The sequence below is a fragment of the Cervus canadensis genome, chromosome 6, assembly GCF_019320065.1.
Source record: "Cervus canadensis isolate Bull #8, Minnesota chromosome 6, ASM1932006v1, whole genome shotgun sequence".
In the NCBI taxonomy this organism is placed as follows: domain Eukaryota; kingdom Metazoa; phylum Chordata; class Mammalia; order Artiodactyla; family Cervidae; genus Cervus; species Cervus canadensis.
In genome coordinates, this window is record NC_057391.1 from 50,189,842 (window position 1) to 50,205,519 (window position 15,678).

Sequence of the window (15,678 nt, forward strand, 5' to 3'; positions counted from 1 at the left end):
CTTTCCAGCTACGGCTCAGCTGATGAAAGCCTTTGTCCCCTACAGTCCTCCCAGCTTCCTTTTTCCCCCAAGAGTCACCCTTGCTTTGCTGTGCAGGGACCTGCATGTGGCTCGCCATGGTGACAGATCCCAAAGTGCAATTCTCTGCTGATTCCAAACAAACATATTTTTTGCTAAAGAATTATTTGTTTTAGGTCAGCACTCTCAACTGAACACCAAAACTAAGAGTACTGAACTTGGCCTCCCAGGTCAAATCCAGACTATGGCTTTTAATTTTACATGCTGCTGGGAAAGAACTGTACAATTTGATATCACTCTAGCCGTAAGTCTGCAAACACTGAAGAACATCTTTTGAGAAACAATTGTAAAGAGTTCTTAGCTCAAACTCCACATATTTTCCACCTAAAGAAACATTATAAGCAGGATCAAAATCTACCAAAAAGTTGTGTTTTTTTAAAATTTTAAATAAGGGGAGAAATACGAAATAAAAGTCACTATCAAAGGCATTGAGGAATGGGCCAGCACTAATTCATTTAGTCTTTTTCTGAAAGCCTTACTTTTAACTTTAAAGCCTAACTCACTTTTAACACATAAACAAAGGCTTTACAATTCTTTTGGGAAAAAAACCTTTTATTTAAAATGTAAACCTGAAGTCTGAAAGTAAGATAACCCTTTCCAGTTATGTATGTACTTATGTATGCAGCATATGTTCTCTTTTCTTCTATCAATTTTAGATTTTTTTCTTCCTTATCCTTTCACCCTGTGTTTCTGGTCTCTTGTATTCAAAAAATAAAAACTTTACTTGGCTTTTCTTGGTGAAGGTGAAAGAGGAGAGTGAAAAAGCTGGCTTAAAACTCAACATTCAAAAAACTAAGATCATGACATCAGGTCCAATCACTTCATGGCAAATAGATGGGGAAAAAGTGGAAACAGTATCAGATTTCATTTTACTGGGCTCCAAAGTCACTGCAGACAGTGATGGCAGCCATGAAATGAAAAGATGCTTGCTCCTTGGAAGAAAAGCTATGACATACCTAGACAGAATATTAAAAAGCAAAGACATTAGTCAAAGCTATGTTTTTTCCAGTAGTCATGTATGGATATGAGAGTTGAACCATAAAGAAGCCTGAGTGAGCACCAAAGAATTGATGCTTTCAAACTGTGGTGCTGGAGAAGACTCTTGAAGAGTCCCTTGGACATCAAGGAGATCAAACCAGTCAATCCTAAATCAACCCTGAATATTCATTGAAATGACTGATGCTGAAGCTGAAGCTCCAATACTTTGGCCACCTGATGTAAAGAGTCAACTCATTGGAAAGGACCCTAATGCTAGGAAAGATTGAGGGCAAGAAGGGGGCGACAGAAAATGAGATGGCTGGATGGCATTACTGACTCGATGGACATGAGTTTGAACAAATTCTGGGAGATAGTGAATGACAGGGAAGTCTGGCAAGCTGCAGTTCATGGGGTTGCAGTCGGACACAACTTAGCGACTGAACAACAAAAAGACACAAGGATTAACAAAGATTTTTCCAGAATTATAATGCAATTATCAGTTTAAGCAATAGACATATAAATTTAATAATTTACTGTGAATTAGAAGCTGGTTGGTATAATCCACTGCAGGTGTGAGACTCCTTTTCAAGAAGGTCTACTAAAGAATCTCTTGGGTCTCCTTTTAGTGCTTAAAGTACTAAAAATAGTCTTGAAAATTTTTTTCACCCAAAACAATAGAATGTAAATTATAACTATACTGTAGTTTTATTGAGAGCATGCCAAAATCATTCTGTGTCTCAATATACACAATAATGCATGGTGTTCAAAAAGTGTAAGACTATTCAGTCTATTTGAGAGAACTAGGCAGAAAAAGACATCTAGGTTCTAGTTTCTGATCTAAGAAACTAACTAGCTAAAAATAACAGTTAAAATTTTTGACATGTGGCATTTTTGCTTATCTAATCAGATATTTCTGATTAGAAGATGCTTTAAATTACTAAATGTGGAGAAAAATAGAGTGTAATTTTGTATCTTTTGGAGTATAAAAAGATCCAGAGAACCAAAACTTACTAGTTAAGAACAATGATACGGTAAATTATGAAACTAAAAAAAGAAAGTAATATTTTAAAAAACTGTTCTATACCTTGAATTGGATTTCCTTCCTTTACTTGCAGAGTGTAGTTTGTTCTGAACTTTGTTTATGGGATCAACATTTTTGGTCTTTGGCTATAGGAAAAGAATTTAAATGACTGATTAATTACTTACATTCTCATCAGTTGCTTAGGAAGGCAATTACATAATACACAGAATCACTAGTTTGCTACACAGAATTCCTATTTTCACAGAATTAATCAAACTGTATTTTAAGGAATCCAGAACTGTATAGCTAGAAAAGACCTAGTTATTACTAGAACCAAGAGATTTAAGATAAGAAAATGAGTCCCAAAGATCTGAAGATATTCAGGTAGTTAGCAGAATGTTCAACTGGATGTTCTGATTTACAGAATTTAATTCTCCTCATCAATTCTTGTTCAGACACGTCTCCATGTATACTATCCCCTGGGTCTAAGACCCCCATGGATGGAATCTATACATCCCAGTATGCCCAGCACCTGGAATAGTGATCTCTACACACTGTAAATATTTAAACAAATGGATAAACCTCCCAAGTCACCTTCACTGTTTTTAAATTCTTTTCTTTTTCAGATATTCCATTTAATAAATTGGGGCTTCAGAGAGAAAACTAAAAATTAATGTATCTTCAAACTGTTCAGGGAAATTATGAGACAAAAAAGGATTCATTTTATGAGCAATATTTCATAAACATATCTTTTAAATATCAAGGCTAATATTCTATATTTATAGAGTCATACTGTTTTGTATAAGAAAGACACTAAAAGCCAACCTAAATTCTACAGACTGTAATCACATTCACAAAAAGTTTAAATTCATACCTTAGTTTCTGAATGTAAATGAACTGTCCCTTCAGACAATGGACGTCTACAGATAAAAAATAAACATCATATATTAACAGTAGATGGTACTGAGACATAATAAAATTCAACAGCAATTATATCTGAAAGGAAAATATATAAAACTATCAAGTAGACTTTGCTATAATTCTAATTATACACATGTTAATTTACTTTGAGTGAGTGTCACAAACAAGAAAAGTGCTTTGGTCAAATAATTTTGTCTTTGAGAAGAAACACTATAAGTGCCAAATTTTTTGTAGGAAAATGTAGTACAAATTTTAATGAATTGAAATCACAATGAGTAATATTGGCTTCACACAGGAATCATCTATTTTACAAAATGATTCACCACAGGGCTTTATATTGTAAAGTCCCTCAATGTTATTGTTTGTCTCACACATTTAAAAACGTAAAAACTTGATCAGGGTGTTTTTCCCCACTATATTATGAACTCCATGAGGGTAGCAATCATACTCCTGCCTTGTTCACTGCTCTATGCCTAGTCCTTGGCATAGTACCTGGCACATAAGCTCTTAACTTGGCACTAAATATTTGTTAAATGTATAAATAAATATATCTAAAATACATTTGTACGAAGTTTTTGGCTTAAAACACATAATGTTTGTGGGAGTCTGCAAACTATGGCCCACAGGCTTAGTCACCCACATCCATTTATGTACACACTGTCCATGGCTGCTTTCACACTACAACAGCCAAGTTGTAGTTGTGACAAAGACTGTATAGCCCACAAACCTAAAAATATTTACTATCCGGCTCTTTACAGAAAAAGTGTCTACCCATGACCAATTTTCTAGATCATCCCCAACACATGTATTAATATTTCTAAAAACCAGCCACTTCAGTATCTATCATTGCTATTAAAAAAACACAAAACCCCTCCATATGTTCTGAGGACTCCTAACCAAAGTAGAGAACATACAAACAAAATTACTTTCTATCGGATGCCACCTACAGCCACCTAATAGCTATACTTTTTGTTCAATGCTAAACACAAAGATATACTTAAGATAGATATTAAATATAGCCTCTTAAAGAACTAGAAACTGCTCTGGGAAGCGGGGGGGAAGGATTTCAAAATATCTTAAAATTAGAGACCAGAGAATAATTCTCATATATGACATGAAAATGCTTCCAAACTTTATTTATTTGGCTGTGCCAGGTCTTAGGCGCTACATGCAGCACATAAGGGATCTAATTCCTCCACCAGGGATCCAAGCCTGATCCCCTGCATTGGGAGCATGGAGTCTTAGCCACTGGACACCAAGGAAGTCTCAGTTTCCAAATTTATACAAAATTAAGTGATCTCTTTAAATCATTCTTATTTTAAATCAGTTATTTGCCATTTCCTTACATTTTTCTACATCTTCCATTTCTCCCTGCCCACATACCATACACACATTCATAAGGACCAAAAGACATTTAACAGTTATCTGTCTCCCTCAGGTTTAGCAGAGTGCTACCACTTTAGCAGAGTACTTTAGTACTACTTGAGTACTTTACACTACTTTAGCAGAGTGTATTTCCATGAAAGATAATTTCCACAGTATTCAGATTATTTTTGGTAAACTTCTTGGAAGGTTTGTGTGTAATGTGATTAAAATAACTTGTTTGGTAAAGCTTGCTTCCAGCAGACTGAAGGATAGGCACGCTATACTATCAGGAAACTGAGGTCTGGTTTCCCTACCATATTCACACAGGGGAAGTAACCCTGGATGGTGAAGACCTATTACAATAAATACTGTCTGACTACAATAATTTAATTCAATTATCACTGTTCCAAGCTGAAACAGATTTGTCTCTTCACAGAATTACCTCCCATCTTTAGTAATTTCCAACCATCAAGGGCCATGTTTCACATGGCAAAAGCCATCTGTTCAAACACTAGCATTAAAAAAAAATGGCCACCTGATCTAGGTAAGCAGAGGTGTCATCACCACTTTGCACTTAGGAAAATTTAGTGAAAGAAAAACAACAGATTTATTTTCATGCTTGTAAAATCAGTCTCTCACTTGTTTCAACAGAAACCAGAGATTAGCAGTTGTTAACATCAATTCAATCTTTTTTATTTACTGGATAAAAACTGTACTTAATGGTAACTTATATTTTGGAATTTTGGTAACTGTTAAACACTATCTTCCATAAAATATCAGAAAGCATTATGTACAATATGGATATGTAGTTTCATGTTATATATTATATATACACACACAGAAATGTATATATCAAATGATGATATAAAGATATTTTTACGGAAAAAAATTTTAATTTCAAAAACATATTAAAAATATGTTCTTTTAATACACTAGGCATTAACTCCTTGGGAGCAGAACCTAGTCTGTTTACTCATCCCAGTATATCACCAATACATTAATTTGTTCAAAATTTATTTTGACCTAATTTATTTTTGGCACTAATAGTGTTCATTATTATTTTTTTAGACTTACTGAAATAAAATTTACATATGGTAAAATATACCTTTTTAGGTATACATTTCTATAAATTTTACAAAATTATGTCATGTAACCATCACCACAACCAAGATAAAGAACATTTCCATCATCCCAAAAAGTTCCCTTGAGCCCCGTTTTAGTTGATTCCTTTCCCAAGTCCCACACAACCACTAATTCAATTTCTGTCCCTATAGTTTTACCTTTTTCAGAATGTCAAATAAATGAAATCGTACAGTATGTACATTTTTCAGTCTATCTTCTTTCACTCAGCATCCATGTTGTTGCTGTTATCAGCACTGCATTGCCTTTAATTGCTAAGAAAGACTCAATTACATGGATATACCATAATTTGTTTATCCATTCACCACTTGATGGATGTTTGAGTTGTTCCCAGTTTGGGCAATTATGAATAAAATGGCTATAAATGTTTGCATGCAGGTTTTGCTTGGACATATGTCTTCATTTTTCTTGGGTATATAGCTAGAGGGGAACTGCTGGACTGTATGCAATAATTATTCTTGACTAAACGAATAAGGTCCCAATATTTCAAATATGAGCCAAATATACTGCCACTTAAGTAATACTGCTTTGCTGTTTCCAAGGCCTTTAAGGTGTTTAAACATTAAACTCTCTCTGTGCAACTCTCATTGTCTGCTGCTTCATCTTAGAAGACTGAGAGATCTCACAGCTATTCTAAGATTTAAACAATCACAAGCGGTTTTAGTCCACCATTCTTAATGTTCTTTTGCTGATAACTCTCTCAAAAGTTTCTTACCCATTTGATTCCAGTCAGTTACATGTGCCATTACCACACTCATAACTCTTTAAGACTACTTCTTTCCCCTGAACTCCTCTCTTTCTCCCTTCCTCCCACCTCTTCCCCCAAACTCAGTTTAAAAATAGGTTGCTTTGAGGTTGTCAAGCTTCTATGAGGGGACTACTACCTTTAGTTAGATCTTTACTCTGAGACATTTTATCCAAATGGATAAGTTCACTAGGTATAATTTAAAATGATCCTTGCCCCCAAAAACCTTAATCCACTGGCAACTTGTATCAATAGTTGTGATAAAAATTTTTTAGCATTTTAAGTATGATCTTTGCCACAAAGATGAGCTTTAATATTTAATAGACTTTTATCCCTTAAACATTTTTTCAATTTTATCTCATAATTTCTTAGGTCTAAAAGCAGTTAACTCTCCAAAGTTAAGGGTGATCACGACAGTGTAGTACTGGCATAAGAACTGATACACAGATCAATGGAACAGAACCGAGAGTCCAAAAATAAAGCCATTTTGTATGTCTCCAGTCAGGTGATTTTGACAAAGATGCCAAGACCATTCAACAGAGGAAATAGAATGAAAGCTGACCCTTATCTCACACCATGTAAAAAACACTAACCATGTAAAAAACATTAACCCAAAATGGATCAGAGACCTAAGTGAGGGAGAGAGGGCCCTTTTTTTCCAATGTTCCACATTGCCACCCAGTTTATTCATAAATATTTTTTTTTGTTCCCTAATTTCTTTAGACATATCTAAAAATCACTGCAGACTGTGACTGCAGCCATGAAATTAAAAGATGCTTACTCCTTGGAAGGAAAGTTATGACCAACCTAGATAGCATATTAAAAAGCAGAGACGTTACTTTGCCAAAAAAGGTCCATCTGGTCAAGGCTATGGTTTTTTCAGTGGTCATGTATGGATGTGAGAGTTGGACTGTGAAGAAAGCTGAGTGCCGAAAAATTGATGCTTTTGAACTATGGTGTTGGAGACTCTTGAGAGTCCTTTGGACTGCAAGGAGATCCAACCAGTCCATCCTCAAGGAGATCAGTCCTGGGTGTTCATTGGAAGGACTGATGCTAAAGCTGAAACTCCAATACTTTGGCCACCTGATGCGAAGAGTTGACTCATTGGAAAAGACCCTGATGCTGAGAGGGATTGGGGGCAGGAGGAGAAGGGGATGACAGAGGATGATATGGCTGGATGGCATCACCGACTCGATGGACATGAGTTTGAGCAAATTCCAGGAGTTTGTGATGGACAGGGAGGCCTGGTGTGCGGTGAAACATGGGGTCACAAAAAGTCGGACACGACTGAGCGACTGAACTGAACTGAAAGTTCATATGAAATCTAGGGGGGAGAAAAGATCTAATATACCTTATATCTATTAATTTATTTATTTTTACCTAATTTCACATGCAATTTTAAAAGAAAAAAGGTACAGTTCATGAAGACAGGTTTAGAAATCTTATCAACTGTAGTGTGGATCTCAGGGAAATCCATCCATCTGTGGGTCCTAGATAAGCTTCCAAACTACTTTAAGCTGTAGTTTTCTCATTTATTTTGTTTTACAGTTTCCTCATTTTTAAAATGAGGAAAGTAACACTGATTTCAAAATAACACTTTGAGAACTAAATGAAATAAAGGAGGTAAAAGGTTTACATTGTATCTGACTGGTATAAGCCCCCAATTATTAGTATTTTTATAACTTACATTATTTTTCAAATTATAGATTTCCAATACTTACATACAAAAAGATATAAACAGATCCACATACACTATCCAGTAAAAATGGTGTTATCCCAGATTTCAAGCTATTATACAAAGCTACAGTAATCAAACAGTATGGTATTTGCATAAAACTGACACATAGATCAATGGAACAGACTACAGAGCCCAGAAATGAACTTGCTCAATCAATTTATGACAAAGGAGCCAAGGGTATACAATGGGAAAATAGTAGTTTCTTCAATAAACAGTGTCAGGAAAAATGAACAGTCACATATAAAAAAATGAAAATGGACCACTATCTTATACCATACACAAAAAATAAACTCAAATGGATTAAACATTTGAATGGAAAACCTAAAACCATGAAACTCCTAGAAGAAAAACATGGGTGGTTAGCTCCTCGAAACTTGTCTTAGTGATTATTTTTTGGATTTGACACCAAATGCAAAGGCAACAAAAGCAATAATACACCAATGGGACTGTATCAAACTGAAAAGCTTTTGCACAGCAAAATTTTTTAAAAAATCAGCAAAATGAAAGGTAATTTACTAAATAGGAGAAAATATTTGCAAATCATGTATCTGGCAAATGGTTACTATCAAAAATACATTTTAAAAATCTCATTAAACTCAAATAAAATAACCCAACAAACTGATTTAAAAATGGGCAAAAGATGTGAATAGACAGTTTCTAAAGAAGACATATAGATTGCTAACAGATGCATGCAAAGATACTCAACATCACTAACCATCAGGGAAATATAAATCAAAACTTCAGTGAGATATTATACCTGTAAGAATAGCTATTATCAAGAAGATAAGAGATAACAAATTCTGGCAAGGCTGTGGAGAAAAGGGAAACCTTGTACACTGTTGTCAGGAACATAATTTGGTACACTCACTTTGGAAAGCAGTATAAAAGTTCCTCAAAAATTAAACATAGAACTATCATACGAGCCAGCAATCTCACTTCTGGGTATTTATGCAAAGAAAATAAAAACACTATATATATATATATATATTTTTTTTTTACATATATACACCTCCATGTTCATTCCAACAGTATTTACAATAGCCTAGATATGAAAACAACCTATATGTCCATCAAGGGATGAACAAGCAAAGAAAATGTGCATGTTCTCTCTCTGATATTACAAAGATGCAAATACTAAAATATTCTATAAATTATATATATATATATATATTATTTGGCCATAAAAGAGAATGAAATCTTGCAATTTGTGACAACATGAATGGACTCGAAGGCATTACACTAAGTGAAATAAGTCAGAAAAAGAAAACTACAAAGTGATCTCACTTATATGGAGAATCTAAAAGCAAACAAACAAAAGGTAGTTGCTAGAGGCTGGCTGGTTAGGAGTAGGTGAAATGGGTGAAAGGAGTCAAAGGGTACAAACTACCAATTATAAAATAGATAAGTCACAGGACATAATGTTCAGCATGGAGACTATACTTAATAATACTGTATTATATACTAGAATGCTGCTAAAAATAAAAGGTAGATCGTAAAGGTTCTCATCACAGAAGAATGGTTCAAGATGGCTGTGCAGAAGGACATGCATTCGTCTCCTCCTGCAAGAGCACCAGAACTGTAGCTAGCTGTTCAGTAATCACCAACAGGAGCATGCTGGAACCCACCAAAAAATATAGCCTATCTCCAAAGACAAAGAAGAAGCCACAGTGAGATAGAAGGAGGGGTGCAATCACAATGAAACTAAATCCTATACCCGCTGGGTGGGTGACCCATAGACTTGAGAACAATAATATCAAAGAAGTGTTCGCATTGGTGTCAAGGTTCTGAACCCCACATTAGGCGTCCCAGCCTGGGGATCCGACAAAGGGACTGGGAATCCCCAGGAAATCTGCTGTGAGGGCCACCGGGTTTTGATTATAGGACTTCAGGAGGACTGGGAGAAACAGAGATTCCAGTCTTGGAGGGCACAAACAAAATTTTACATGCACAAAGACCCAGAGGAAAGGAGCAGGACTCACAGGAGACTGAACCAAAACTACCTGCTAGTGTTGGAGGGCCTCCTATGGAGGTGTGAGTTGGCAGTGGCTCATCACAGGACGGGGGCACTGGAAGATGCCCCTTGGTGTAAACCCTCTTGGAGTTCACCATTAACCCAACCACAGAGCCCACAGACCCCAGGGCTGGGTCAGGCCAAACCACCACCAGGGAGGGATGCAACCACACCCATCAGTAGATAACTGGATTAAAGCTTTACTGAGCAAGGCCCTGCCCACCAGAACAAGACCCAGTTTTTCCCATCACCAGTCCCTCCCATCAAGAAGCTTACACAAGCCTCTTAGCCTCATCCATCAGAGGACAGACAGAAGCAAGAAGAAGCACTGTCTCACTAAAACAAAAACCATATTACAGACAGTTAATCATGATGAAAAAGCATAAAGTTACGTCCCAGATGAAGAGACAAGATAAACCCCCCTCCCCCAAAATTAAATGAAGTAGAGAGAGGCAACTTCCAGAAAAAGAACTCAGAATAATAATAGTGAAGACAATCCAGGATCTCAGGAAAAGAATGGAGGCAAAGATTGAGAAGATGCAAGAAATGTTTACCGAAGAACTAAAGAACAAACAGAGATGAATAATACACTAGAAGGAATCCCTAGCACAGTAACTGAAGCAGAAGAACAGATAAATGACCTGGAGGACAGAATGGTGGAAATCACTGCCACAGAACAGAACATAGCAAAAAGAATGAAAACAAATGAAGACAGCCTAACAGACCTCTGGGACAACATTATATGCACCAACATTCGCATTAGAGGGTTCCCAGGAGGAGAAGAGAGAGAGAAAGGACATGAGAAAATATCTGAAGAGATAACAGCTGAAAATTTGCCTTAATATGGGAAAGGAACTAGTCAACCAAGTCCAGGAAGCACAGTGAGTCCCAGGCAGGATAAACCCAAGGAGTAACACACTGAGACACATAGTAATCAAACTGACAAAAATTAAGGACAAAGATAAAATATTAAGAGCAACAACAGAAAAACAACAAATAACAGATAAGGAAACTCCCATCAGGCTATCAGCTGATTTCTCAACAGAAACTCTGCAAGCCAGAAGGGAAGGGCATGGTATGTTTAAAGTGATGAAAGGGAAGAACCTACAACCAAGAATACTTTACCCAGCAAGACTCTTCTTCAGATTTGACGGAGAAATCAATAGCTTTCCAGACAAGCAAAAGTGAAAAGAATTCAGCACCATCAAATCAGCTTTACAACAGATGCTAAAGCAACTTCTCTAGGCAGGAAACACAAGAGAAGGAAAAGACCTACAGAAAATAAACCCAAAACAATTAAGAAAACAGTAACAGGATCATACATATCAATTCATTACCTTAAACGTAAGGATTAAATGCACCAACCAAAAGACACAGACTGGCTGGGTAGATGAAAACACATGCATGTACATACTTCCACCCACTTACCACATCAGTCTGGTTAACAAACACCCAAACACCTAAGTTGTATGTAATTATTTTATACTGTTAAGTTAATCATATTCCCATTATGGCTTGCAATTGTAATTATCTTTTATTTTTTTGTCTGGCCATTGATTGTGAAAACTGATAAACATATTTTACCATTGTGATTATGTAACTATTACTCATTTAGTACCATTGTATCATGATTGGTCAACAGAAAAATAATAGAACTCTGTATCACCAAAACTAGGATCTAACAGAAAAATCTGTAATCACTTTATAAAATCCAGATGCATTTCAGAATTATCTTGAAACTTATTAACTGTTTGAACACAAAACACGTGAATGATGGGGTTATTGTGATTGTATTTACCCTTCCTTTGAAAGCCTCAAGGGATTTGGGCTGGTGGGTTTGGACACGTACACATGGGGTATAAAAGATTTTCACAAATGCTGGTCGGGGCCCTTGGCTAAGAGGAGACTCTGCCTTGGGCCCGCCGGTGTAATAAACTGCACTCCACTAAAAAAAAAAAAAAAAAAAAGGAAAAAAAAAAATGCTCAGGTATTGCTTTTTTTCTCCAGAGCTCCAGATATGTTTCTAATGAGTAGTCATGTTTAAAAACAACTGGACTATCTGATAATCTTTTACTTTTATCTAGTTTGTTTCACTTTTTCTATTTCGTACTCAATGCTCCCATTTCATTTATGTTTTCCAATCTCTCCATCTCTTCTTTTTTTTTTTATGTTCTTTCTCATGCTATCAAGTGTAGTAGAAAAGCTTTTGTATACATATATATAAATATGTATAATATATGTATTTTGGAAAACTTACGAATTTTTGCCTAACTAAAAATTTTACGACATTTTGATTCCACTTGTTTAACTTCGTTGAATAGAATGCTAGATTTCTAATTAAAAAACAGATATGCAACAAGCAACAAAGGTTTACTGTATAGCATAGGGAACTATAGTCAATATCCTGTGATAACCTATGATGGACAATGATTTCAAAAATAATATGTGTATTTGTAAAACTGAATCATCTTGCTGTGCACCTGAAACATTGTAAATCAACTATAGTTCAATAAAATAAATATTTTTTTAAAAAAAGGTTCTCATCACAAGGAAAAAAGATTCTGTAATTATTTACGGTAATATATTAAGTAGACTCACTGTGGTGATCATTTCACAATACATATAAATACTGAATCATGCTGTATACCTAAAACCAATATAACAATGTATGTCAATTATTATACCTCAATTTAAAAAAACTTAAAGCATTTACCCAGTAAAAAAACATTTTTAAGTTGTTTGAGAATATAAGTCACTTACCTAAAGCTGTAATCATCTTTGTCTTCATATGATTTGATTTGTGCTGAAACAGACTTAGATCGTACTTCTTGCTGATCTCTCTAAATAAAACAAAAGTAAGTCATAAAGAAAAAAAATTCACAAAACTAGGATATATTCAAGTGCCTTTCTGATCATTAATCATTTCAGAATTGTCCATGATTTCTATAAAATCAAAGCACAGAATTCTCAAAGCTATGGTATCAAAATAAGGTCTGTAACAATGTAGTTTCACCTTTCATTCATTCTTGGTTAGGAAAGTCACTCTAAGGGAAAATTGTAAGAATGTTAATACCTCTAAATGATCTTAGCTGACTTCTTCCCAACTATATTAGGGCTTCCATCTTGTGTAACATGCAAAAGAAATAAAGTTTGCAAGAAATGAAAACATAAATTCATTTAATGAATAGAAAAATTTGTCTCAAATCAGACAAACTTCAATGTTATGATGACCAGACAGAAATTAAAGTGCTAAAAATGAAGCAATAAGATTGAAGGCTTTTGAAGATTATGTATCAGTATGAAAGTAAGAAAACAAAAATGCAATATGGCAATTAGTCAGAGGACTAATGGATTTGATCAGAATACATAATGAATCCCTCATTCTACTATAATGTGGGGTTTCTTTGTTCAAATTATTTTCTGGCTCTTCAGAACAGACACAATCAAAAGATGTGATAAAGTATTTATTTTTAAATAAAATATTTAATTACAAATGCAACTAACAAATCTGTAACCATTATCTACATCTATTACCTGAAATGTTATGTTCCTATACTAACAAATAATGATGGTTCTGTCTAAGGCATTAAAATAGTACCTATTTTTCAGTGATCCCGTCAACTCTAAAGTGAGATGGGGATGGGGTTTAAATGAAAGAGAATTATAACTGAATTAAAACAAAAAATGAAACAAGTTTGAAAGCAGCTCTAAGGAATACTACTATAGCCTATCAATTAGGATATTTATTCCTCTAAGGAATACTACTTATCCTACCATTAATAATGGGAAAGCTGATGCTTAGGGAGGGACATTTAAAGAAGGAATAGCCAATTTGGTAGTCAGAATGGGGCAAATATCCTTATATTATCTAGTAATATTGCCTCACCACATTTTCCTGACTATAAATCTGATTATGGACTAGCCCTAAGAATTTGAGTTATATCTAACTGTAGAGTTTAAGAAACAGATTGCCATCTGAGCATTAGTGATAATCATTATCCTTTATTCAACTTCTGTCCAGAAACCGTATCCTTACTGAATTACTAGTACTAATTCAATATAGCTACTCACAAACATTAATCTTAAAATAGTAGGAAATATTATTAAATATTAACATAGCTATTAACTAGATGATTGGAATATCAAAACGGAAAACACTTTTTCAGTAGCTTTTAGAAAGTGTGTGCTTCTCAAAAACATATATATGCATATATACACATACCTATGCACATATTGATTTTCAATTTATAATAACTCACTGAACTGAAAATTTATGCTTTGGGCACTTTTTATATGTATCCTATACCTCAAATTAAAAAGCAAAAAAACAAGCACTGACATGGAAATACTAATAATTGTACATTTACTTACTATTACTTCCTCAGCTTGTCGAACCAGATCAGCTGTTTTTGCCTCTAATTCTGCATTTAAACGTCTAAAAGCAGAAAATAATTTAATAGCTGTGATATGCTGAAGACTGTAACACAAAGCTAAAGAAACTGAATTTCAATAACCACACTTCAGTGAAGTCAACAAACGCCAAAACATACACATGATATTTTTACTTAAAAATTAACATAACTATTAGAAAGATTATCTCCAAATCCCCATGATTCCTTCTTCTTTGTGCTGGAAATTCAAATGGTGTAAATATTAGCCTCTCCATATATTAGTAAAAATATTTCATTACAAGTGCAACTAACATTGCCCTTACTTCAAGTAGAATGATTTATTTGGAAAGAATAAACTGGGTGGGTTCAACTCAGTGTCACTCTTCATGTTCTTGGGATTCTGAGGGGGCTCACTCAGTTATATACTTCAGTACAAGCTTCATCAGAAATACAAGCAATTCCTTTGACCTCCACCTGCCATTTCTCTTTCTTCCATCTATCTGGAATCTAGCAAAGAACAGGAATATTATTTGGTCCCATTAAGACTGTAAGAATACCAATGCCACTGAAGGAAACTGTTTTGCAAGGAAAAATTGCCCATAATCCTACCACCAATAGCAGATGATTTTTAGTATTCCCTTAATTTTCATCTGTAAGCATATACCCAATATTGTACTGTTCCCCCATAACAATATAGATGGGATATATTTACCTGTATATAAGTTTTAAAATTAATGCCTTAAATGGCTATAAAATATGCTGAAGAGTTGAATTCAACATAGTGTACTAAACTGTTCCTCTTGTTAGTTCAAGTTCCCTTCTCTGTTTTAAAGGTTAACATTATAAAAACATCTTCAAAAGCATATAACTTAGTTCTATTCATAGGTCACATTTCTAGATGATGTAGACTCTTCTGAAGTTTTATGAAGAAAATATGCAAAACACTTTTTAAAATGAGATATCTTGTGTTTTTAGATATGTAATTTAGAGGTAATGCACACCAGTGATGACCCCCACTCCCAGAAAGAAAAAAAGCAGTATCATATCCCTTCTTAAAACAGTCTGATGTTTCAAGAAGTATTTTTATACCCTAGGATGAGTTAATCAAAAGAAATAACATCTAATGCAGTCTTAAAGTTGTATTCAAGATGCCTTTACCTGATTTTCCACATTTCCCTAACAAGAACCATGAGAGGTTTCTGGTCAACACAGTAGACTGAGGTAAGGCAGAAGACTACTCTTCTGTTCCAAAACCCATAGAAATCCTGGATAAACTGTCATAAAGGAAAC

General features: G+C 34.7%; 1 protein-coding gene across 2 annotated transcripts in view; it reads right to left on the reverse strand.

Annotated features, from left to right (window-relative positions):
- The window catches only part of TEX9 (testis expressed 9), a 90,077-nt gene that overhangs the window by 62,180 nt on the left and 12,219 nt on the right, over positions 1 to 15,678 (reverse strand). For both annotated transcript variants that reach the window (XR_006270063.1, XM_043471887.1), the window contains exons 3-6: positions 14,369 to 14,432; positions 12,758 to 12,837; positions 2,952 to 2,997; positions 2,141 to 2,223 (exon numbers count right to left, since the gene is read on the reverse strand). Coding sequence is in view for 1 of the 2 variants with exons in the window: in XM_043471887.1 (XP_043327822.1) it covers positions 2,141 to 2,223; positions 2,952 to 2,997; positions 12,758 to 12,837; positions 14,369 to 14,432 (273 nt within the window). In the remaining variant the exon portion in view is untranslated. The remainder of the gene's footprint in view (positions 1 to 2,140; positions 2,224 to 2,951; positions 2,998 to 12,757; positions 12,838 to 14,368; positions 14,433 to 15,678) is intronic.